Source organism: Setaria italica, chromosome V, assembly GCF_000263155.2.
Source record: "Setaria italica strain Yugu1 chromosome V, Setaria_italica_v2.0, whole genome shotgun sequence".
NCBI classification, from domain to species: domain Eukaryota; kingdom Viridiplantae; phylum Streptophyta; class Magnoliopsida; order Poales; family Poaceae; genus Setaria; species Setaria italica.
Window position 1 is genome coordinate 5,111,218 of NC_028454.1, and position 21,738 is coordinate 5,132,955.

Consider the following 21,738-nt stretch of genomic DNA (forward strand, 5'->3'; position numbering starts at 1 on the left):
CCAACTACACTGTAATCTGATTCCCTTTGCGTTTACATTACCTTAGCACCAACCAAACACTATCTTATTGTGAAAACTTCTTGCATAAAGTCACTTTCAGTTTATTGTGGCTACTTCCTGCATAAATCACTTTCTTTCAGTCACACGAAGAAAGATAGGTCAGCCCATTGAATGGATCGATGGAATGCCACAGTCCGGGACCAAATTTTGCATATTTTGACCAAAGCAACCTCCCCTAAACCGGCGATTCAACCTCCAACCATAACAAAAACCCGCACGCATTTCAACCTTCAACTCTAAAAGCGGACATTCGCAACCTAAGACTCCAGACACTCAACCCGGACATAAAGATGCCCCCACAGCAATTTCGCTTTAGTTTTCATCCTAACATGGCTCTTGCAGAGTGGTTTTGACATTCATTTTCCGGTGCCACGCTCGGTACGGCACAGCCGCAGCACACGAACAGTGCCAATCCTTTGCATAGTTTGACCAAGGAGAAATTTCCCCGAGCAAAAGTTCTAATTTTATAAAATATCGAAATCACAAGAGCGCTTTGAGTGCTATCAGTGCTGCTTAAACACTGGATACTGGCAGCGAGGAATCTGAAGATCTCTTGGGCATCGCAGCTCTCCTGCCGTTCAGAAAATCTGTGTACCAAATTGCAGAGCGTCTTGGATACCTCTTCAGTTCCTTGTCTGCAAAGTCCACGTAGTAAAGGCCATATGTTGTGTTGAAGCCACCGGTAAGCTCGTATAGATCCATCAGTGACCAGACGAAGTAGCCCTTGGTGTTTGAACCATTCCTGCAGGGAAAATTTTAGGTCAGATTGTTGCAGCATCAATGAGATTTTGTGTCTTTCCGCCTCAGTGAATTTCTCCTTTCAGTTTATACATCTGGAAGTACTTCAGCAACGTTTTTTTATAAAAAGTCATTGGTTTCAGCAAATGTTCAAACAAAGTTTATTATCTGAATTCTACACAGTAGGCATGAAAAAACCCAATATTGTTTCTCCGCATATCTTCAGTTTAACAGTTTTGATATTGCAGTGCTGACCATTAAACCCTTTTTGGTGACTAGCTACCTAATCCAGTTCTTTAAGAAAAGGCATGACGCACTGAAACAATAAGTACACTATGATTAGTGTGTTACTGAATGCATCTATGCAGTAATTGTGTTATGCGGAACAACAGTTCCATGCTTTGTGCAGTAGGGCATCAGCTTTATAATTCACACAGTAAACTTCTAATATCGTCGTTGATGTACACTACTTCTATATCTTCACATCTGATTGATTCCATGGCATTGCATTAAACAGGATGAACTGCCAAATCACTAACTAAAGAGGTGACGTGTGACTACAAGGAAGAAGGGTAATACAGCAATACCTGACAGAGTCCGCTAGGCTTCTAAGGTGCTCACTCAAGAATTCCACCCTAGGGCCATCGTCAAATACCACATCGTGGTTCATTGGATAACCTAAAATGAAGTATTTGGTCAGTGATGTAAATGTGTCGAATAGATGCATATGCAAACTCGATGTTATAATACTGAATGACGCGTTAGAAAAATAAAACTTATATAACACAGGAGGCAATAAAAAGATACATAAAGGTACCAAATCGCAAGACTATTTATTCTCAGGATTCAGGAATGGTTACAAGAGCTTACCATTCTCATGGATGTAGATGGGCGGATTGCCATAAGATTGCTTGAAATATTCAAGCGCTCCCTGGAGACCATAAGGTGGCACATAGAGCTGAGTAGCACCACACATCAGCACTATGCTATCATACATTTATGTATGACTAAATTTGCTTGAAAGCTTCTCTTACCTGAGTGGTAGAATTATTCATATCTGCAACAGAGATATTGATTAGGCATGATAAGGTGGCATGCGTTAGTTAAATTACACTGTTAGTATGGTGAAGTTTTATATGATTGAACAGCTGAAAGATATGGGATCAAACTCATTTCATTGTAAGAATTAAAATTGACAGGTGTTGTATAAGCCACCCACTTACTGACAGTAACTATCAGTCAGTACCATACCAAATCATGCACAACGTAATTACAGTTAGATTAGCAACTTTATGGATAGCGAAACTATTAGCATGCACAAGCAGAGGGGCTTTTTGAATGTCAACAAGTGAAATATTTTATGAAATAAAAGGTAAAAAACATAGATAGTTTTTAAGTTTCCTTAGTTGAAGAACTTGCGTCCAAAGTGTATCTATCTGACTTCTGACCACAACTCCACAAGCTCATAAACAGATATACATTCTACCATTGAGTAGGAGGTATGAATTATGATAAATAATGATACTCCATGGAAAATGGTGAAAATCAACTAAATTAAAATGTTTATATTAGTGCTACTTGTTCCCTGTGTTTGATCTTGCATGAGAATAACAATAAAAATTTGAATGTATGTTTAAGTCACTGGACAAAGCCGAGTATGTAACTCACATATTGTTTTAACATATGTATCAGCCAGGAAATCCCTTTCATTGCTAGGAGCAGCATGTGGATCATCCTTCACATACATTATTGAGTAGTAATTTACACCAAGAAAGTCAACAGAATTGATTAATTGTTCAGATTGGCTGTTAGAGAATTTTGGCAGCTTGGAACCAGCAATCTTCTTCATTATATCTGGATAGTCTCCATGATAAAGCGGATCCAAGAACCTAACATAGAGACACATCAGGAATTCAGGATTAAGAAAGTTCCACTATTGTTCACCATTATTGGCACAATGTGTCAAGATTGATATTGAAAGTCTAAGTTCACAACTACACTAAATATATTGATGTTATGTTATCAAATTGTGGAAAGGGCTGCATCCATGTGGAACTACACAGGCATTTGCACACCACACAACAAAATAAAGATAATTCTTATAAAAATAATATTAGTAAGTATTTTCATAGAATGCCTTGTTATCAGCTACACACTGAGAAATCAAATTAATTCTCTTATGCAAGTGTGTATATGGAGAACCAATGTTGGACCCAGAAATAGATGATAGAGGAAGCAGACATTTAACATAAGTCATACTGAACATGTTCCCCATCACAACCAAGTCTAATACCACCTTATATTTAAAAGAAGCAGTTGAGTCTTCTTTTGTCAACTTATCTGAATTCATCCCACGATTCTTGGTTGGTAAGCCTTGGCCTTTATAGTAACTAGCATCCCTTCTAAAGGAAAACGAATTAAATAAAGGAAAAGGTAGATGCTAAAATTGAATTTTAAAGCAAACCGATGTGGAGTAAACCTGGATGTGTTTGCATCAAGTTTTTTAATTTTTAATGATCTTTACTCTTCAGGTGGCAATTAAGGTAAGGGGTAGTTTGCAGACTTATGTTTCATATTTAGTCTACTTTGTTGCATAATGAAAGCTATTGGTGCAATGAATAAAAGTGGAAATGGTGGCCAGTTGGCCACACTGGCGGCTCCAGGTATGGGCCTGCCCTGCCAAGAATTTCTATTTATGCTTCCTTTATCTATGCAGTCACGCATATCCAAGGTTTGTATGGGTGGGTGGGTGTGTTGTGGACAGATTATGGGATACTAGAACAGCAGGATAGATCGGCTAACTCGCCCTCCCACAGGAGGCTCTGAGATGCTCTCTTTTCTGCCTCCTAACCCATAACTCACGGCTGCCTCTATAGACTAGGCACCTAACAACCTGCTAACAAATCTAATCCAAATAACTAACTAATCTTATCTGCTAACAAACTAATCCTGATCCCGCGGTACTGTTCACGCGCTACAGTACAGTGGGCTCAGGCCTAGAGCCGGTCCCACTACCATAACAGGGTGTGGGTGTGGGTGGGTGTGTGTTGGGGGGGGGGGGGCGTTGTAAGGGTGAGCAACTCCAAGAGTATTCTAAAAATTCTTTCCCAAAACTATGTATTGGGGGTTCTTCCAAAAAAATTTCCCCCAAAAACATATCAATCCACAGCAGATCGCTAATAAATAGCCCCCAATATTTTAAAACAGGCCATGTCATCGTATTGGGCCCATCGGAAGGGACGCGCGAGCGTGCGGGAATCAGGATTGGGGGAGGAATGCCAACGCTAAAATATACGCGGTGGTAGGCTGTTTTTTAGCGTTGCTAAAAAGTTGGGGAAGGTTTGGGTGGACTGTTGGAGTTCGTTTTTTCTTCTTTTTTTCCTAAAAAAGGTATTGGGGTAAGATTAGCAGCCTCTTGGAGTTGCTCTTATACCCTCTTTTCTTCTCTAATATAATGATACACAGATCTCCCATGTGTTCGAGAAAAAAAAAACATATCGAAGTTGCTAACAGAGGAAAAATAAATAAATAGAGCCAGTCAACCTCAATACAAATGCGATTACGCACACTGAGCACATATCACTTTATTTTGCTGCATGGTACGTACACGAACCAAATATAGCCATGCACTAATACTTTCAAAAGAACGTATTTGTCTAAGAAGCAAGAATAATAGGGAGGCAATGATAAAAATCGTGAAGTAGATTCTTTGATTAACCACAAATGCTTCACAGAGCATTACTAAAATCACACCTTGTTTTTATTTCTGACACATAATATATGTTTAGCATATCGAAAAATAGACCAGGTTCCATTGTAATGACTCAAGAGATGAGATGAGATGAAATATAGCAGACAAAGAGCTAGTGGCATCTTTCAGGGCTCAGGCTATCAAAGGTTAATTATTTGGGCGTTCATCGTTTGGCTGCCTTATAGAGTTTTTTTTCACTAAGGCAGACTATCCATACACCAAACAGATGTAGGCCTCGTAAAGATAAAAAGTCAAGAAGATGATCACGTACCATCCAGTGTAGAAGGCCTTTGCTCTTTCAGTTGCAGTTATATCCTCTGTTGAGTTTGTTAAAGGTACAAAGTCATATATAAAAATATTCATGCCAATAACTCCATGTTGCTTTTCCTGCAGCATAAATATTTATTGGTTGCTAAAAGTATGCATGCTCTTTGTCATGGATGGATAATGATGGTTTTAAAATTCATCTATAAGAGTCCAAGTAGAGTTCATATAGCAATTTCAGGGCAAGCGAAAGTATAACCAACTTTCCCTATAAAACATGCTTCTAAATTACCAGCATGAAAAGAACAAATTTCAGGGCAAGTGAAAGTATAGAAAACTTTCCCCATAAACATGTTTTAAGTTATCAGCATGAAAAGAACAAAATTAGCTTCGAAATTTCAGAGCATAAAAATTGTTAAAAACACTATTCAAATATTAGATCTAAATATTCAACAAACACTTAAGGAAATAGTACCTGATACATTTGCCTATACAGTGATACAGCTGAGCTATGAGCCAACAAACTATGATGAGCTACAATGTAAGGCTCAGTTACAGAATTCCCATTGGGGCAATTGCCAAATGGCTCAGAACACCTCCCTGGTGGTGCCACTCCAATGTCATAGCCAAGCAATGCAAAAGCATTAGGTTCATTTAGGGTAGTCCAATTCGTAACCCTATCGCCAAATTCCCTAAAGCAGACATCTGAATATGCTGTAAAATCATCACTGGAAAAAGAAAACAGAGTTTAATACAAAAGAAAGTTCATAAAAGCCGGACATGATATATGTTTTCTGCAGACAGCATATTGTTCAACACACCTTTTTTCTGCATGATCATGCATAACATATGACATTCTATAATGATTGATAAATATTAGTGTGCCAGCACTAACACATCAAATTTTTCATCAACGAAGACAAAATGTGTAGTGAATGCAAATAAAATACATACATTATTTGAGGACCCAACCATCCATTGTATTCATCTTCAAGGGCTTGAGGAAGATCATATTGAAAAAGGGTAGCGTGTGGTTCAATTCCTGCAAATTCATCACAAAAGTTTTTAATACTGAAAGAGCAATTGTATTTTAACAGGAGAGGTACAAGCATATACATAATACATATCCTTCATCAATACCAGTCAACAATCCAATCCTACGGGTTCTCAAACAATAAAAATAATACCCAAGTACATCTATATCTTCCACTAGAAGGCAACAGAAACACAGTAAACATCTATATCTACCTTTGACCTTTAATTAATTTCTCTTGCAATATGCCAAGTGCTGAAAAATCAGTACCATCTTAAAATCATTCAAACAGGTACGAATTAGTGCAATGTTTGTACACTATGAACACAAATAATTTGATTAATTGTTGGTCAAAACTTACAACATTTGACTTTTCAAATCAAATATGCATTAAATTGACAGAGGGAGTGTACACCGGTAGGCTGTGGGCATCTTTAAAACTTTTTACCGAGCGCATGCAAAAATGTCTGTTTGCAAACATTTGGGGTTCATGCTAGTCATGATGATGCTAACGGCTAATAAGTAAACTACTAGGTATACAAAATTAGTACATTACCATGATCCAGAAGTTCACTGATAAGATTATTATAGTACTCCAATCCTTGTGGGTTGACTTCTCCTCTGCCATCTATGGCATGTGAAAGGTAATCAGTGTTACATCCTTTTAAGAAAATCCAATCCAATTATGACAATTTGGTAAAAGTTAAACAAATCATACTAGGAATAAGCCTTGGCCAAGAGATAGAGAACCTATAAGCATCCAATCCAGTTTCCTTCATTAGTTTTACATCCTCCTATAACAAACGTAAAGAAAAGGTGAACAATTATTATTTATTAACAAGCAGCTTCCCAGAAAAGGAACAGCGCTTAGCATTTTACCCAGAACTTCTTTTTCTCATGCCTGACAAAGCTAGAGTTGGTCCTTGTTATAACTTAGCAAATTGGGTTTATTTATGCTAAAATGTAGGCCTGCTGAAGTGCCTCAAAATAAGTGATACCAATATACTGATCAAGTTTTACAGTCTTGCCAATGGTAACATACCTTACTAAAAATACAATAAGCTCAACTCTAATAAGCAGTGCAACATCCCTTGCACTACAGCTTCAACATAAATCACACATAATTATTAACACTGAAACACTTCTGAATAACCATACCTTAAGGGTTAAATATAAGGGAAACTATAATATTTGATTGAGAAGCTAAAATGTTTATTCAATAAAACTTTTTAACTCAACTAGCCTTTACTAAAGCAACCGCCTACAAAATGCCATCCCTCATTTATACATCTCCCAAACATTCCACTCCCTCAAAAAATAGAACCGTGAAAAGGCTGCCTCCCAGCAATACCCAATAGGTTAGTTGTGAAGGGTTTGCTCATTGATTACAGGAGCATTTGTGCCATGAGACGTCAGACAACAGCAGATAACTAAAAACTGATAGAATCCATGCATAGGAATCAGCATACCTTGTACTTGTGGTAACCATTAGCTGCTACATCACCATCTCCAGAGTAATGGCCTGTATTGCAGAATTAACTCATGAATGCATAGGCTTACCCAAATGCAGAACTTGGGGCAAATGGACAGTAGAAAGTATCTATCGGTCATGTTCCACAGAAGACCCCCCCCCCCCCCCCCCCAACTAAAATCATTTCATTCTGATTGCCACTATTATTAGTCTATACTGCTACTTGGGTATAATCTGTGTATTCTAGAAAGCAACAAGTTTCCAATAACTTGCACTACCTTTAGTGCATCAATAGTTTTTTTTTTAATAAGCGTGCATTTACAGTTAAACTTGACTACAATGCGAACAAGTGCACGAGTTGCCATTTTCTGGAGAATCCGCAGAATGGTGGTTCCGCTGTGCCCGTGAAATTCCAATCATCATCACGACCTGCTCTGATGACGCCAGGGAAGGTATCAGCGCGAGGCACGCTTACCGATTCACAGCCCACTTGCTTTCCCACAGCACGCGGCGGCGGGGACTCTGGGTCGAGCCGCCGGCGCTTTGCGGGCATCAGCTGGACGAGAGCAGGGACGGTCGTGAGCTCACGACGTTGGACAGCGACGGCCGACAGCCCCCGACGCGGCGGGCTCCATCGAAGCCTAGGGATTATCGGTCGGCAGACGCGCGGGGCAATGCAGGGGTGTTCCGGCCTCCGGGGACGGCGAGACGTGCGCCGGCGGCGGAGCGGTTCCGAGTGGGGAAGGGAGAGTGAAGGAGCAGGGACTGCTCGTGCTCGCTGGGCTTTTCTTCACTGACTAACGGCCCATATCGATTTCTGTTGTGCGAGCGAACGGCGAAGCGAGTGGTGTGGTCTCTCCGTCTCTGTGAGACTCTGACGTACCGGCGTGCGCGAAGGTGTCCCAGACACTGGCCCCCCTGCCGTCCTCCGCCGCCGCGCCCTCCCACTAAACCAGAAAGAAGCCAACGGCAGAAGAATTCATCAGGATAATGCCATTGCCAGTTGCCCGAAATGCGCAGCTTTTGAGCGTCGTGGGGCTGTTTGGCAACCGTATGTTAAAATTTAACACCCGTCACATCGGATATTTGAATGCTAATTAGGAGTATTAAATATAGACTAATTACAAAACTAATTGTATAGATGGAGTGTAATTCGCGAGACGAATCTATTAAGCCTAATTAGTCCATGATTTGATAATGTGGTGCTACAGTAATCATTTGCTAATGATGGATTAATTAAGCTTAATAGATTCGTCTCGCAAATTAGCACAGGATTCTGCAATTAATTTTATAATTAGCTCATATTTAGTTCTCCTAATTAGCATCCGAATATCCGATGTGATACTGTTAAAATTTAACGCCTCGTATCCAAACACCATAAGAGAAAGGAATCAGCGTTAGATACCGTGATCAGAAATTAGCATCGATCACTCACTTGATACGCTGATGTGCCGGCGCCGAACACGAAGCCCCCGGGGAAGTCGTCTCTGCTGAGGCCCCCGCCCAGCTCGCCGCTCCCCGCCGGCGCTGCCCATCCCACGGCCTCAGCCGCCGCCGCCGCCGAGACGAGGAGCAGAGCAACACGCGGGGGCAGCAGCCTCGTCATCGACTCTCGGGCTACGAGCAGAAGCAAACGCTAGCTACAGTGTGCGCCGCTGCGCGCTAATACCCTATCCACGTGACGAGTAGTACGAGACTACGAGTGGTGCCTATGCCTATGCGCCGTCCATCCACTCGCGCGAGGTCTGACTCCAAGGCTAGCCGTGGGGGAGTGGGACCTACCACTTCCGAACGAATGAATTTTATTTTAAAATTTCCTTAAAGAATGTTACTAGTAGTACAGTATGCAAGATTTCATCGTAGATTATTGCAGCGTTCCAAAATCCATATCCTAAGCAGTCCCGGAATGATAGTAGGATCAGGAACATGGAATGAGAAACGTGGTATGGTATTTATGAAAGGTTTTTACACTGAATTATTCTGTTCCCAGAACATGGTCATGTTCCACGTTCCTGGTAAAAGCCATGCACAGCATTTTTTTAGCTACGTCTCTTATCGTGGTTTACCAAGTAACTTTTAGCCGTGTGTCAAATTATTAGCAATTTAGATTGCAAACTCAGTCGATTTAAGAGAATATGCTAACAACCTTGAAATGTGGGACAAAATGAATAATTAAGGGTAGTGTTAAGTATTTTCTCCGTTTTTTTTCTCAGTTTATTCCAACGCTATTGTTTTAAAAATAAGTGAAGTATCTATTGGTGAGTTCATGAATCTCGGTCCGATTTTTTGAAGGTAGGACATACGACTGTGCGTTTGGGTTAGCCCACCCCCAACTCCCAACTTTGGCACTATGCAAAAAGAAGATTCTCCATCACATCAAACTTGCGGTACATGCATGGAGTACTAAATGTAGACAAAATTAAAAACTAATTGCACAGTTTTGTTGTACTTTGCGAGACGAATCTTTTGAGCCTAATTAGTCAATGTTTGAACAATAATTCACAAATACAAACGAAACGCTACAGTATACTACAGTGCTGTAACAGTAATTTGGCACCTCCAAACTTTGGCAACTAAACAAGACCTTAGTTGGGTCCGTGTATACGAGCGCACTTCGATTTGCAGAAAAATGCCTAGGTAGATGCCACCTGATTGATGAAAAATACTTCATCACAAGGCCGTCCGCATGTATAAAAATCAGCAAAAAAAAATTACGAGGAGCGAATGGTACCGGAACATGGCGCAGGCGGCAACAAATAAAACACAAAAGATCTCCCATCTACCTGCCCTGTAACCTCCAGTCATCTGACCAATCCTCAACTGGTTGACCACCAGGAGCACACGTCAAACTGACAGGTGGGCCCATCAACACGACCCCCACCATGCCCTCGGTAGAAAGCGCCTGGAAACCCCTCGCCAGCTGTGCTCCGGGTCACAGCGTCATACCTACCTGGATCCGGTCTTGGTGCACCGAAGACTTGTGGCCCTTCCCCTCCCGTGCTCTCGCCTCGTGGGGCCGGTCCATGCACCCGGGGCCGCTGGCCGCTCCCGAGCGCATCGCCACCACCCCACCCCCTTCAAAAAGGGAAGCAAAAACACTGCCACGGAAGGCGCGAGCCATTGGAGGCAAGCCCAAAGGAGGCGGAAAGCTTGCAGGCGAAGGCGGCGCCGTCTCGGGAGGAGCCCTAGCCGGCAGCCATGGCGCCGGGGGTAGTGGTGGTGGAGGAGGGGGAGCAGCAGCCGGAAGCGCCGCCGCCGCGGCCGCCGCTCGCCGTGGAGGCGCTCCGCGACAAGATCGTCGAGAAGGTGAAGGCGAACCGCGTCACGCTGATCGTTGGTGACACCGGATGCGGTAATCGCCGGGGTTTTCTTTCTCCCATTCCCTCCTAGATCGGTTCGACTGTGTGCGTCTCTGCTGGTTCGTTGCGATGATGCCTTTTTTCTGCTTTTGGGGTTTTGTTGAGGCCTGGAAACGAAAATTATATGCATATTTTAGATTTTTGTTGGCTAGGTTTTCATGAAACTTTTATTTTTCCTTCGTTTGCTGTGGTTTTGGATGGGGTTTCTGTCGTAGTGGGGAGAAACTCGATGGGTTTTAGCAGTCTGAACTTTTATTCAGGTTGTTTCCTCAGTTCTCTCTTTATTAGTGTTTTCTTTCTCTTTTAATATTTTTATGCCTGTGTGATGTTACCTTCTGTACCTTACAGTGAAATTTGTACTAGTCTTCTCTTCACATTTTATATTTTGATTTTGATGCCTGTGTGAAGTACATTCTACCTTATAGTGCCTAAATTCACCGTATGGGGTTCGAATTTCAGATTCAGAATGGAGAATGTTGGGCAAGATGCAATTGTCTTGTAAACAAACATTGATTTTTATTTAATCTACTAATGTATTCACTTTTCTGTTTTGTTGCAGGGAAGAGTTCTCTAGTGCCCCAGTTCCTCTTAGAAGAAAATATGGAACCCATTCTGTGCACACAGCCTAGAAGGTTTGCAGTTGTAGCAATTGCTCGAGCGATAGCGGAATCTCGCAATTGGCAGCTAGGCGAGGAGGTTGGATATCACATAGGGCACTCAAATGTGTCGGATCTCAACTCTAAAAGGTACTTAACTCACAGTTACACGGTGCCATTGTTCTAGAGATATTTGACTGCTCTCAAGTCTCACACTCTCACTTATCACACAATACTCAGCTAGTCTGCTAATTATCGGAGCACCCTAGTCTGCTGATGTGGTAGGGGCCAAATTGGTGTTTCTGAGTGTTACGTTGCTTGTCTGACTATCAATCAGCATGCTTGACAAATGCTTTCTTATCAGGCACATTAGCTTAGTCATAGCTTGTGCTCTGGTTGTTGGTGGACTGCTTGGCTCCAATATGCTAGGGTGCTAAGTTTCTTCAGGAAGGATATCCTGCACTTAAGCATTTTGGGTTGGTGCTCCAGTAAGCTTTTAAGTGTGCATTGATCCCCTCGGGTTCGTACCTCAAGCATCTGTCACGAATGCAAACTTGATTGAAGTCTTGTGGGTACAATTAATCTTATTTTACCCTCCCTATCCTTTTCAACTGCCAATTAAAAAATTATCCTTGCTAGAACCCTAAACCCTGATCCTGAAAACATTGCATTTTAGACTCAGTGCTCCTTTATTCCATCTTTTCGTCTTGGCATATCTTTCTAATACTATTTTTCAAAGACCAGAGATGAAACCCTATGTTATCAAGATACCACCACAGGGCAATGGCCAAGACATGTGGGGCCTTGGTCGCACATGTCATCGATACACTGTATGGGACTTCTCAGTTTTACATGGACATGGCCTGACTCGGTGTGGGTGTATGGTTCGGCGGATCTTTTGAGGAGATGCCAAAGAGCACTTTAGAATCTGACAGGGGTGTCAGAGTCTGACATGGTTGAATTTCAGTGGGTGTTATTTAATATTTTTTAACATACTCTTCTGTCAATATTGACCACCACCATTCATTGATAGCTTCCTTGCTATGAATTTTTAGTAGCTTGCCTTCTTACTTGGGTATTTGATTTGCCTGAACTGGATGATCCATTTTTACCTACTTATTGATTTTGTACTCAATCCTGTTATGATACATGATTGACTTTCTACTTAGTTGACATGTGAATCAGGTCCAAAATTGTGTTCAAAACAGCTGGTGTAGTATTGGAGCAAATGTGTGATAGGGGAATTGCTGCGTTGAGGTATAAGGTCATTATTCTTGATGAGGTACATGAAAGATCTGTGGAATCTGATCTTGTCCTTGCTAGTATCAAGCAGTTTTTGATGAGAAAAAGTGACTTAAGGTAAGTACTGTAGTAATGTCCACTAGTGCACACATTATGTTTGCCTATTAGCAGTAATGTTCCTGTCTCACAAAATAAACAAGTAATTGCCTACCTGCTGGTTGATATGCCACCTTGTCACTCTTGGCAGGTTGGTTTTGATGTCTGCCACTGCTGACATTACAAGATATAAGGAATATTTTAGGGATTTAGGAAGAGGTGAAAGGGTTGAAGTGATTGCCATTCCCAGCAGTCCACGTACAAACATTTTTCAGAGGAAAGTCCTATACCTGGAGCAGGTAAATATTGCGTTTCTTATCTTCGTTCATCATATATCATTAAACTTACAATTAACCAATTAGCATGATGTGTCTTCAAATCTTAAGATGTCTGATTGCACCACAAGATGAGTTTAATTCTGTATTTACAATTACTCTCCAGCTTTTTATGATGACTTACCATTGTACTGCTGATCCCATGTAAAATTTGCCATTTTCACAAATTATATTATTGACCTGCTAATAAAACACGTTGATGCACTTCATGTTTGTCATTAATGTCAGTTTCATTACTTTGCCAACTTCATTATTGTTGCCATAAGACTTCATTTTCTGTTCCATCACCTGGTTTGTGTTTTTAAGATAGATGGTAATTTATATTCATCTCCTGAAGCTTGTTTCCTCTGTTAATTATAACCTATTACAATTTAATTCTTTTCAGATTGCTGATATTCTCAAGATAAATTCTCAATCGCTTTCAACAAAATATTGCTCTGGCCTGGATGCTTCTGCTGATGCTGAAATTAACTATGATGTTTATGAACTTATCCACAAGTTATTGTTGCATATACACCAAAGTGAACCAGACATTAGCAAGAGTATTCTGGTTTTCCTCCCTACATACTACGCATTGGAGCAGCAATGGATCCGTCTGCTACCTTATAGTTCAACCTTTAAGGTACATATTCTTCATCGGAGTATTGACACGGATGAAGCTCTTCAAACTATGAAGATATCAAAGTCTTGCCGAAAGGTATACAGCCTATCATAGTTGTATTTCTTACCTTTAGAGTCTTGCTTCAATTTCTAAAAGCTATGTGGTGCCAGCAGCCATGAGGCATAATGATATTATTTACGGAATTTCCTTTTTCTACTCCCTCATTTTCTTTTTATAAGGTGCACATGTATTTCAAGATTCAAACTTCATGATCTTCTACCAGAAAGTTGCTCAAGAGTTTTTTTTAGATTGTTAGATACCATTCAGTGATCGGTACCATTGTATTCAGATATACATTTAGTCTCACATGATTTCAATTTTATGGTCATGGGCTATGTCACAGGAAGAGATTAACAGTCAAAGTGTAGCATTGGAGACCACACCAGGTCAAATAGTGGCACACATTCTGAATGGACGGAGTATGTGTTACATGTCTCAGTTACATGTCATTCCTGATTAGCTGTTGAGTTTTCTTGTATATGTTAATTTTCACACCAGCATTTTACGTGTTTCCTATCCTGTAAAGGGTAAGGGGAACTAAATACATCTTTGGTCCATCTAGCCTCTCACACTTCACCATATATAACTCCAACAATTTAAGCACCCTTACCTTAATTAGGCTAGTGATTGAGGGGGTATTATAACCATTGTACCACCGCCTTAATTCCTTTGCATTAGTTGGACTTACATTGGAAGGAGTACTTTTTACAAAGGAGAATGGCTTGAACCAATAACCTCAACCACTGTAATCTTGGGCTTGACTGGACTACATGGGAACCTCATAACAGTTTAAAAGAACTTTGTTTGGATGCGGTTTTGTATTGAGATGATTAAAACAATCCGCTGTTCCCAATAGAGCGAATGGAAGATCCTTTCCTCTGAGTTTGTATTTTTCTTCTTTTCTGCAGGTGATACTGGCTACAAACATTGCTGAATCATCTGTTACTATCCCAGGAGTTGCATATGTTATTGATTCTTGTAGATCATTGCAAGTCTACTGGGACCCAATTAGGAAAACAGACGCAGCTGGGCTTGTTTGGATTTCAAAGTCTCAGGTAACTCCACATATATTACAATGTTTTTCTTGTTCAATTTTACTTTTGACCCTGAAACTTTTTGTCACTATTCTTTAATCTTTTCCTAGGCTGAGCAGCGTAAAGGCAGGACAGGACGAACCTGTGATGGTCAGATTTATCGTCTGGTGACTGGAACGTTTTATAGCAGTTTAAATGATCATGAATATCCTGCCATTTTAAGATTATCCTTAAGGGAGCAAGTGCTCATGGTTTGTTGTGCAGAGCCCAGATCTATGAATGACCCTAGCGGTAATTCTTTTTTTTCTGCAGCTAAGCCACCTTTTAATTCATGTTTGTTTTTGTGATTTTGTAGGGTTATGTTCGTTGTTTTTTCTTTGAAGCAATCTTATATCTATGATTATCCCTGGTGATTTTGTCACTGAACTTTTTACTTATCACACATTCGAAGCACAACTTTGACAATTCAATTCACAATTCCATATTTTTTTGTTAAATCACAAAAGAGTTAATACACCATGGAGATACTTCCAATGAAGAATACATTAATAATGCTATATTCATGTAATTAGTCCAAAAACTTCTTTGTGTTTTAATGGTCCAAATTTTTGCTACCTATTTAGGTTAAGATGAAACTCTCACTATGTTTTTTTTTTCTCCAGCACTTCTGCAAAAAGTTCTTAACCCACCAGATTCAGATGCTATTGAAGATGCGTTAGAATCACTTGTTCAAATTCATGCATTGGAGAAGACAGGCCCTGGACGCTATCAGCCCACTTTTTATGGCTGTTTGCTCAATAGTTTGCCATTGTCATTTGATTCTTCTGTTCTTACCCTAAAATTTTGTGAGCTTGGTGCTGTCCATGAAGGAATTCTGATAAGCATTTTGTTGGACATCCAGCCGCTTCCTATCCTGCAACCTTTTGGCTATCAAGCACTGGTATGTTTTGTTGAGTTATAGATCATCGTTTATCTCCAATTCGCAATGTTGTGGTAGTTATTCCCTATTATCTGATTTATAGTGCCAGAAGTATAGAGACAATTACTTCAAGGAAAATGGCAGTGTACAAATTGGCAAAAAGGAAGCTACTACTGTTGGAAATCTTTGTGCATTCCAATTTTGGGAGCGTGTATTGAAGGTATATCTTTTTTGTAATAATCGCTGTGCATATACATTGGTCATTCAGGCATTTGGTTGTTGCTTTATTTTTTTTGCCAACATTCCATGCCATGCTAACATATTAGACATTATTTTACATCTTCATCAAAGGATAAAAAATGCACATGAAATTTTTATTGTCTGTTATTTGGGATTAGATTTCTCATCTTATGTTTCAGGACAAGCATCGTCTGGATTATCTAAAAGATGTGGCGAACACTGAAGAATCAGAAGAATCACATACCTTCCTTGCTAAACCTGAAGAGGAGTGGTGTGCAATTCATAATCTTGTCCCTGCAGCGTTTAAGAACATATCTGAAATTTGTATGTTCTTTCCCTTTACTTTTTTGATTTGTGAGCGTAGGTGCTCCTAATACAATATTTATTTTTACATTTCGTAGTGCCTTAGTTACGCCATTTTTCTTGCCATTTACATTTTCCAATATATTTTGGAAAATTTTACAGGAGATAGTAGAAAAGGTAGCTTACTGTTCGGCTTGGAACTAGCTTTTGTTCAAACAAAGTTTAATTGGTGTGAGGATTTACTCGGAGGAGTGCAAGTTATTTCCATACAATACAAGTGCCATATGTCAGCTAACTAGTTCTTTTGAACAGATGATGATGTTATGCAGCAACTGCACCGTTTTCGACCTAGTTTTCTTGTCAAAATAAATCCTCCGAAGCATCTTCAGCCTTCTAAATTCAACCACACGTGTCTCCATCATGAAACACTGGAGCTGGAGGAGGATATGAATTCACTCTCATTAGAGGCTGAGAATTCTCACTGCGATTTACCTAAGCGGTGTGCTGCAACTCCATATGTTTCGCAAACTGATTTTGGGACCACTATCATTGTTGAAATGCTGAAGACACTTGTCAAGGAGGTGTGTTCTAATCAATGAACCAAACACACCCTATGAACATTCTATATATGGAATGCAGTGTGATTTATTCTCTGTGCTACCCATAATGGTTGTTATTTGCTCCACAGATTAAGGTACAACATGTCGAGGAAAAGAAAGTTTCTTATAAGGGACCGCTTGGTCCTTATATGAAGCCAACCTTGGGAACTGAGGCGTGTGTGTTCTTTGTTAATGGATCATGCAATCAAGGGGCTGCATGTCGCTTTTCTCATTCATCCTTTGCTCCTAAACCAGCATGCAAGTTCTTTCTCACATTACAGGTACGATTTTGCATATTAAATGTTCATGGTTGATGTTTCATGTTTTATTGGCTCATGTCTTCATCATTCTAAGTTTGTAGCCTGAGCTGCCAATTTGGGTTGTTTTCTTGTGCTTCTAATAGCAAGTTCTTGTCATAATATTTCTGAATGAAAGAAGTCAATGCAACAAACTGAATAAACTACAAATGACTCTGTTTTATCTGGCGTAGATTTGTATTTTCTTAAATGCAGGGGGTACCGAGTTATACCAGAGAATGATACCACTTACCACTAACATTCCTCTGTTTGAGTCGTCTGACGTTCTCTTGCATCAGGGCTGTCGTCATGGTAACTCTTGTCCGTACTCACATGATACTGGCTTCTTGATTTCTACGCCTATCACATCTGGAATATGCTCTCAAGAAGGCAGAGCCACTTCACTATGTTGTACAAGGTTGTTTCCTGCTGATGGAGATGGGCATATTCTTATCCTGAATGATAAAAACCTGCAGTTCACTAGTAAGCTTAGCCTGTATTATGATGCCTGTAAGATTGTTGCTGGTACACCTGGTCTGCAGCCTGTTGAGTCTCATTCAGTTCCAAAGGGCCTCAAGATACTCCAAAATGTGGCTGATCCATCTAGTCTAATCACTGGACGTGACCATAAATTACCAGTTCCTTGGACAAAACTGAAGCGAGTTTTCTGGTTTGCTGATTTTGATAACGAAGAATCAGCCAGTGAGCAGGCTCTCTTGCAGAAATTATTTGAGAATATGGCCATCAAGATCTTGTCAGAAAGGCTGTCTGACCTGAAGGTCATCTTGATCATGAAAAACACAAGATACATACAGTTGCAGGTACGCCATTCCTCAAGGTTCATAGCAAAATTCAAAATGTGCCTTGGCGCATTGCATCCAACTGTAGTGGACAGGTGACGATAAGCTCCCTGCGAAATATAATTTTGCCACTAATTTTTTCAGGTGGAAAGGTTGGCGAGGGAATGCTTCTTTTCCCTCAGCGAATCATTTATGTTTGATGAAGCAACTCTGGGATGGTTCTCGGACATATCCAGGCATCCAAGAGGGATGCAAGTCTCAGCACCAGTCACCTACATCTTCAACATGCATCCTCCCTCCGTGACCCAGTTTGGTGATTATCCAGCCGAGCTGCGCAAGGCGCTAAGCAAGAATTAGCTAGGCCAGGTTACCCTCCTCGTGTGAATAGCTAGTGACACCGGAGTGTCTCGTAGTGAACCTTGTTCGTGGTATCGGCACTGAAGACCTTAAGTGCTTAACACGTTTTAAGTTAACTCTACTTTATCGTTTGCTTCGATGTCCTGGACGCCTAATCACTTGTCAACTGTCCTCTCTTAACCTGCTTATTGTACATTGCTTGCAAATACTCGTTTGCAGGCGCAAACTGCTTGACCTTGGTACCTTAAGGTTAACGATGCTTCAGGTCGCTGCTTGATGGTGAGATCAACACTTCGGAGAAAGTCGTGCATGATGCTTTTCGAGCAAAAGCTGTTGATGATACTTTAGAACCTGATTGCTTCAGCTTTGTATTCCTAACATCTAATTGCTGGTTATGGATTCTAAAAAAGCTGTATTTTTTTATTCTTTTGAGAATAAAAAAGCTGCGTTCCTAAAGTTGCAACAGCGTGTACCTTAACGATACCATCTGCAGCGTGCAGGCCATTACACGCAAAATTACGCTCAAACAGAACTACCATATAACAAAATTTGGGAGCAATCTTCTCGCAAAAAATTGGGAGCAATCTGTAACCTGGTTATCTGGAGAATAGATGTCCAGGTATCCTTTGGCAGGCCGCCAGGCCGGGTTTTGTGAGATGGATTGCAGTGCTTACGCTCTCCCTGTTTACACTGCAGTTGATGCGGAAAAAAGAAGAAGAAAAAGAAATTGTCGTGCTTGACCTTGACCCAAATCGAGTCCTTGCTCTATTTTATTATGACGTGGCCAAAAAATGTGCTGACCTTTTTCTAATAACTAAAGTTATTGGGCCAAATCAGCTCCATTTCTCCTTTCTAACATTTAATCCGGCCTGGTCCATGCTAAAGACGATCAGGCCGAGCCACGACCGGCCCACTCTCCCGCCACTAAACCCTAAACCCTTCCCGTTAAAAACCCCCTTCCTCCGTTGCCGCCACGCCGCCGCCGCCCACCTTTCCCCTCCGCCGCGAAAACCCTAGAAACTACCCAACCCCCCGGCCCGCCGCCATGTCGTCCGCGACGCCGGCCGTCGCGTCCCCCGCCTCCGAGCAAGCCAAATCGAAGAAGAAGAAGCACAAGTCGAAGGACGACCCTGCCGCCGCCGCCGCGGCCGACCCGCCGTCGCTCGCTGAGGCCGAGGAGAAGACCGATGGCTACCTCATCAAGCCCCAGGCCCTGGTGCCGTCCCTCGACGCCTCCACCTGGCCGCTCCTCCTCAAGAACTACGACCGCCTCAACGTCCGCACCGGCCACTACACCCCACTCCCCTCCGGCCACTCGCCGCTCAAGCGCCCCCTCGCCGAGCACCTCCGCTACGGCATCATCAACCTCGACAAGCCGTCGAACCCGTCCTCCCACGAGGTGGTCGCCTGGATCAAGCGCATCCTCCGCGCCGAGAAGACCGGCCACAGCGGCACGCTCGACCCCAAGGTTACCGGCAACCTCATCGTCTGCATCGACCGCGCCACGCGCCTCGTCAAGTCGCAGCAGGGCGCCGGCAAGGAGTACGTCTGCGTCGCCCGCTTCCACGCCGCCGTGCCGGACACCGCACGCGTGGCCCGCGCGCTGGAGGCTCTCACCGGCGCGGTGTTCCAGCGTCCGCCGCTCATCTCTGCGGTCAAGCGTCAGCTCAGGGTGCGGACCATCTACGAGAGCAAGCTCCTGGAGCACGATCCCGAGCGCCATCTCGCCGTGTTCTGGATCTCTTGCGAGGCAGGTACCTATGTCCGGACTCTCTGTGTGCACCTTGGGTTGCTTCTTGGTGTCGGCGCCCATATGCAGGAGCTGCGCCGTGTCAGGTCGGGGATCCTCGGGGAGCAGGACAACATGGTGACCATGCATGATGTGATGGACTCGATGTGGTCGCTTGACAACCACAAGGATGAGTCCTACTTGAGGCGTGTTGTGATGCCGCTTGAGGTACTGCTTACTAGCTACAAAAGGCTTGTGGTGAAGGACTCTGCCGTGAATGCTATATGCTATGGTGCTAAGCTTATGATCCCTGGGTTGCTCCGATTTGAGAATGATATTGAGAATGGGGAGGAGGTGGTTCTCATGACGACAAAGGGTGAGGCGATTGCAATTGGTATTGCTGAGATGACTACTGCTGTGATGGCCACCTGTGACCATGGTGCAGTTGCAAAGATCAAGAGGGTAGTGATGGACAGAGACACATACCCGAGGAAGTGGGGGCTTGGCCCGGTGGCACTCAAGAAGAAGAAGCTGATTTCTGAAGGTCTCCTTGACAAGCATGGGAAGCCAAATGAGAAGACCCCAGCTGAGTGGCTTAGGAATGTGGTGCTTCCAACTGGTGGTGATGTTGCAATTGCCAGCATTGCAGCTGCTCCTGAGCCAGAGAAGGTGAAGGTGGAACTGGAGGCAGCTGTGACTGACGAGGTCAAGGAGAAGAAAAAGAAGAGGCAGAAGGATGAGGAGGACAATGATGCTGATGCTTCTGTTCCTTCAAAGAAGATCAAGGTTGAGGAAGCTGCTGAGACAGTTGAAGGGGAGAAGAGTGAGAAGAAGAAGAAGAAAAAGAAAGACAAGGGTGAATCAGGATCAGCTGAGGCCGTGGAGGTCAAGGAGGAGGTCGATGTGGCAGATGAGAAGGGCAGCGGGAAGAAAAAGAAGAAGAAGAAGAGCAAGGAAGGAAGTGATGCTGCTGATCCAGAGAGTGCTCAGAATGGAGATGGTGCAGAAGCTGAGAAGAGTGAGAAGAAAAAGGAGAAGAAAAAGAAGAGCCGAGATACAGAGGAGGCACAATAGGTGTAGTTTATGGTGGCTGGCTACCTTCTTTGTTTGGAGTTGCGGGGGGAACTTGAAATCCCTTTCTTGCTTTGTATCCCTTGCAACTGCTGTGGCTAATGTACCATTCTTAGGTTATTACTTATTACTATTCTACTGCCTTGAACTGCTATGCCAAGTGGTGACATTTTCATTGAAACTCTTGAACAATGGCTGTATTTTTGTTTCTGTTATCAGATAATGCAATGAGTTCTCCCGTCTTGACTAGCAGGGCACTCAATTGATATTTTGAGCAATCTGTGGTTATTGTCTGATTTGAACATTTACACCAGACTCAGTAGCTTCCGGTGATGCTATAGCTTGTAATGATATGAGAACCTTATTCACATTAATGTTGCTACTTTGGTTCACACTAAATACCCTGCTTTGCTAAATATCTCTTGGCCCTTGAGAGGTACACTCGGTCCAGGGTGCAAAGGGATGCTTGTGGTGCAGTGCAGAACTCCAGACCATTGATTTTGCCATCTTCTGCCTTAATTCTTAGGATGGTCTTATTATTTCATAGTGTTTGTTGAGTTCCGCTTAATAAGATCATTGTTAACACGTCGCCCTAATTGCAGTTGGTTCTAAGGCAACATTCTTTCCGTTTCTTATACCATGGTTTGTTCAGACTAAGTGTTGGTAATTTTTTGTGCGTTTGGAGTTTCCTTGCGACCTGGAGGGAAATAATAGTTTTGTTAGGTAACAGGTTTTCGTGTAATCTTTGCTTTACTTGGTTGTGCCTTCTACTGTTGACTTTCTT

The 21,738-nt window shown here is 42.2% G+C and overlaps 3 protein-coding genes across 7 annotated transcripts; 2 read left to right on the plus strand and 1 right to left on the minus strand.

Moving 5' to 3' along the window:
- Window positions 1–341: 341 nt before the first annotated feature.
- LOC101759340 (beta-glucosidase 10) lies at window positions 342–9,031 on the minus strand. 4 transcript variants are annotated; one of them, XM_004967760.2, is made up of 14 exons: window positions 8,753–9,031; window positions 8,201–8,264; window positions 7,316–7,368; window positions 6,565–6,640; window positions 6,403–6,474; window positions 5,768–5,855; window positions 5,635–5,670; window positions 5,289–5,541; window positions 4,821–4,936; window positions 2,467–2,687; window positions 1,833–1,855; window positions 1,669–1,756; window positions 1,386–1,476; window positions 342–802 (listed from the first exon to the last, which is right to left on the minus strand). In XM_004967760.2, exons 1-14 carry the CDS (start codon window positions 8,921–8,923, stop codon window positions 574–576), a joined length of 1,581 nt encoding a protein of 526 aa, XP_004967817.1. In that variant the 5' UTR covers window positions 8,924–9,031; the 3' UTR covers window positions 342–573. The 4 variants fall into 4 exon arrangements, with proteins under 4 accessions (XP_004967817.1, XP_004967821.1, XP_004967818.1 ...); XM_004967764.3 differs by lacking the exon at window positions 8,201–8,264; XM_004967761.2 differs by lacking the exon at window positions 5,635–5,670.
- Window positions 9,032–10,434: 1,403 nt separating this feature from the next.
- Window positions 10,435–18,380, plus strand: LOC101761113 (zinc finger CCCH domain-containing protein 4). 2 transcript variants are annotated; one of them, XM_004967766.3, is made up of 14 exons: window positions 10,435–10,669; window positions 11,236–11,422; window positions 12,458–12,631; window positions 12,762–12,909; window positions 13,331–13,642; window positions 14,515–14,661; window positions 14,751–14,931; window positions 15,303–15,580; window positions 15,663–15,779; window positions 15,979–16,123; window positions 16,415–16,683; window positions 16,791–16,982; window positions 17,297–17,818; window positions 17,942–18,380. In XM_004967766.3, exons 1-14 carry the CDS (start codon window positions 10,516–10,518, stop codon window positions 18,152–18,154), a joined length of 3,039 nt encoding a protein of 1,012 aa, XP_004967823.1. In that variant the 5' UTR covers window positions 10,435–10,515; the 3' UTR covers window positions 18,155–18,380. The 2 variants fall into 2 exon arrangements, with proteins under 2 accessions (XP_004967823.1, XP_004967824.1); XM_004967767.2 differs by lacking the exon at window positions 10,435–10,669 and having other exon boundaries at window positions 11,284–11,422; window positions 12,442–12,631.
- A 738-nt stretch (window positions 18,381–19,118) lies between these two features.
- LOC101761770 (H/ACA ribonucleoprotein complex subunit 4) lies at window positions 19,119–21,220 on the plus strand. Its single transcript, XM_004967768.3, has one exon. It carries the CDS (start codon window positions 19,200–19,202, stop codon window positions 20,955–20,957), a length of 1,758 nt encoding a protein of 585 aa, XP_004967825.1. The 5' UTR covers window positions 19,119–19,199; the 3' UTR covers window positions 20,958–21,220.
- Window positions 21,221–21,738: the final 518 nt, after the last annotated feature.

What these genes read in the sequence shown, in the direction of transcription:
- LOC101759340 (XM_004967760.2), bottom strand. Translation starts at nt 8,923, where the DNA reads ATGACGAGGCTGCTGCCCCCGCGTGTTGCTCTGCTCCTCGTCTCGGCG. An exon ending in GGACACCTTCGCGCACGCCG is followed by an intron (nt 7,369 to 8,200) that starts GTACGTCAGAGT and finishes TCTGCAATACAG; the next exon opens with GCCATTACTCTGGAGATGGT. An exon ending in TGTATAGGCAAATGTATCAG is followed by an intron (nt 4,937 to 5,288) that starts GTACTATTTCCT and finishes TTTATGCTGCAG; the next exon opens with GAAAAGCAACATGGAGTTAT.
- LOC101761113 (XM_004967766.3), top strand. Translation starts at nt 10,516, where the DNA reads ATGGCGCCGGGGGTAGTGGTGGTGGAGGAGGGGGAGCAGCAGCCGGAA. An exon ending in CGTTGGTGACACCGGATGCG is followed by an intron (nt 10,670 to 11,235) that starts GTAATCGCCGGG and finishes GTTTTGTTGCAG; the next exon opens with GGAAGAGTTCTCTAGTGCCC. An exon ending in TTTGGGAGCGTGTATTGAAG is followed by an intron (nt 15,780 to 15,978) that starts GTATATCTTTTT and finishes CTTATGTTTCAG; the next exon opens with GACAAGCATCGTCTGGATTA.
- LOC101761770 (XM_004967768.3), top strand. Translation starts at nt 19,200, where the DNA reads ATGTCGTCCGCGACGCCGGCCGTCGCGTCCCCCGCCTCCGAGCAAGCC.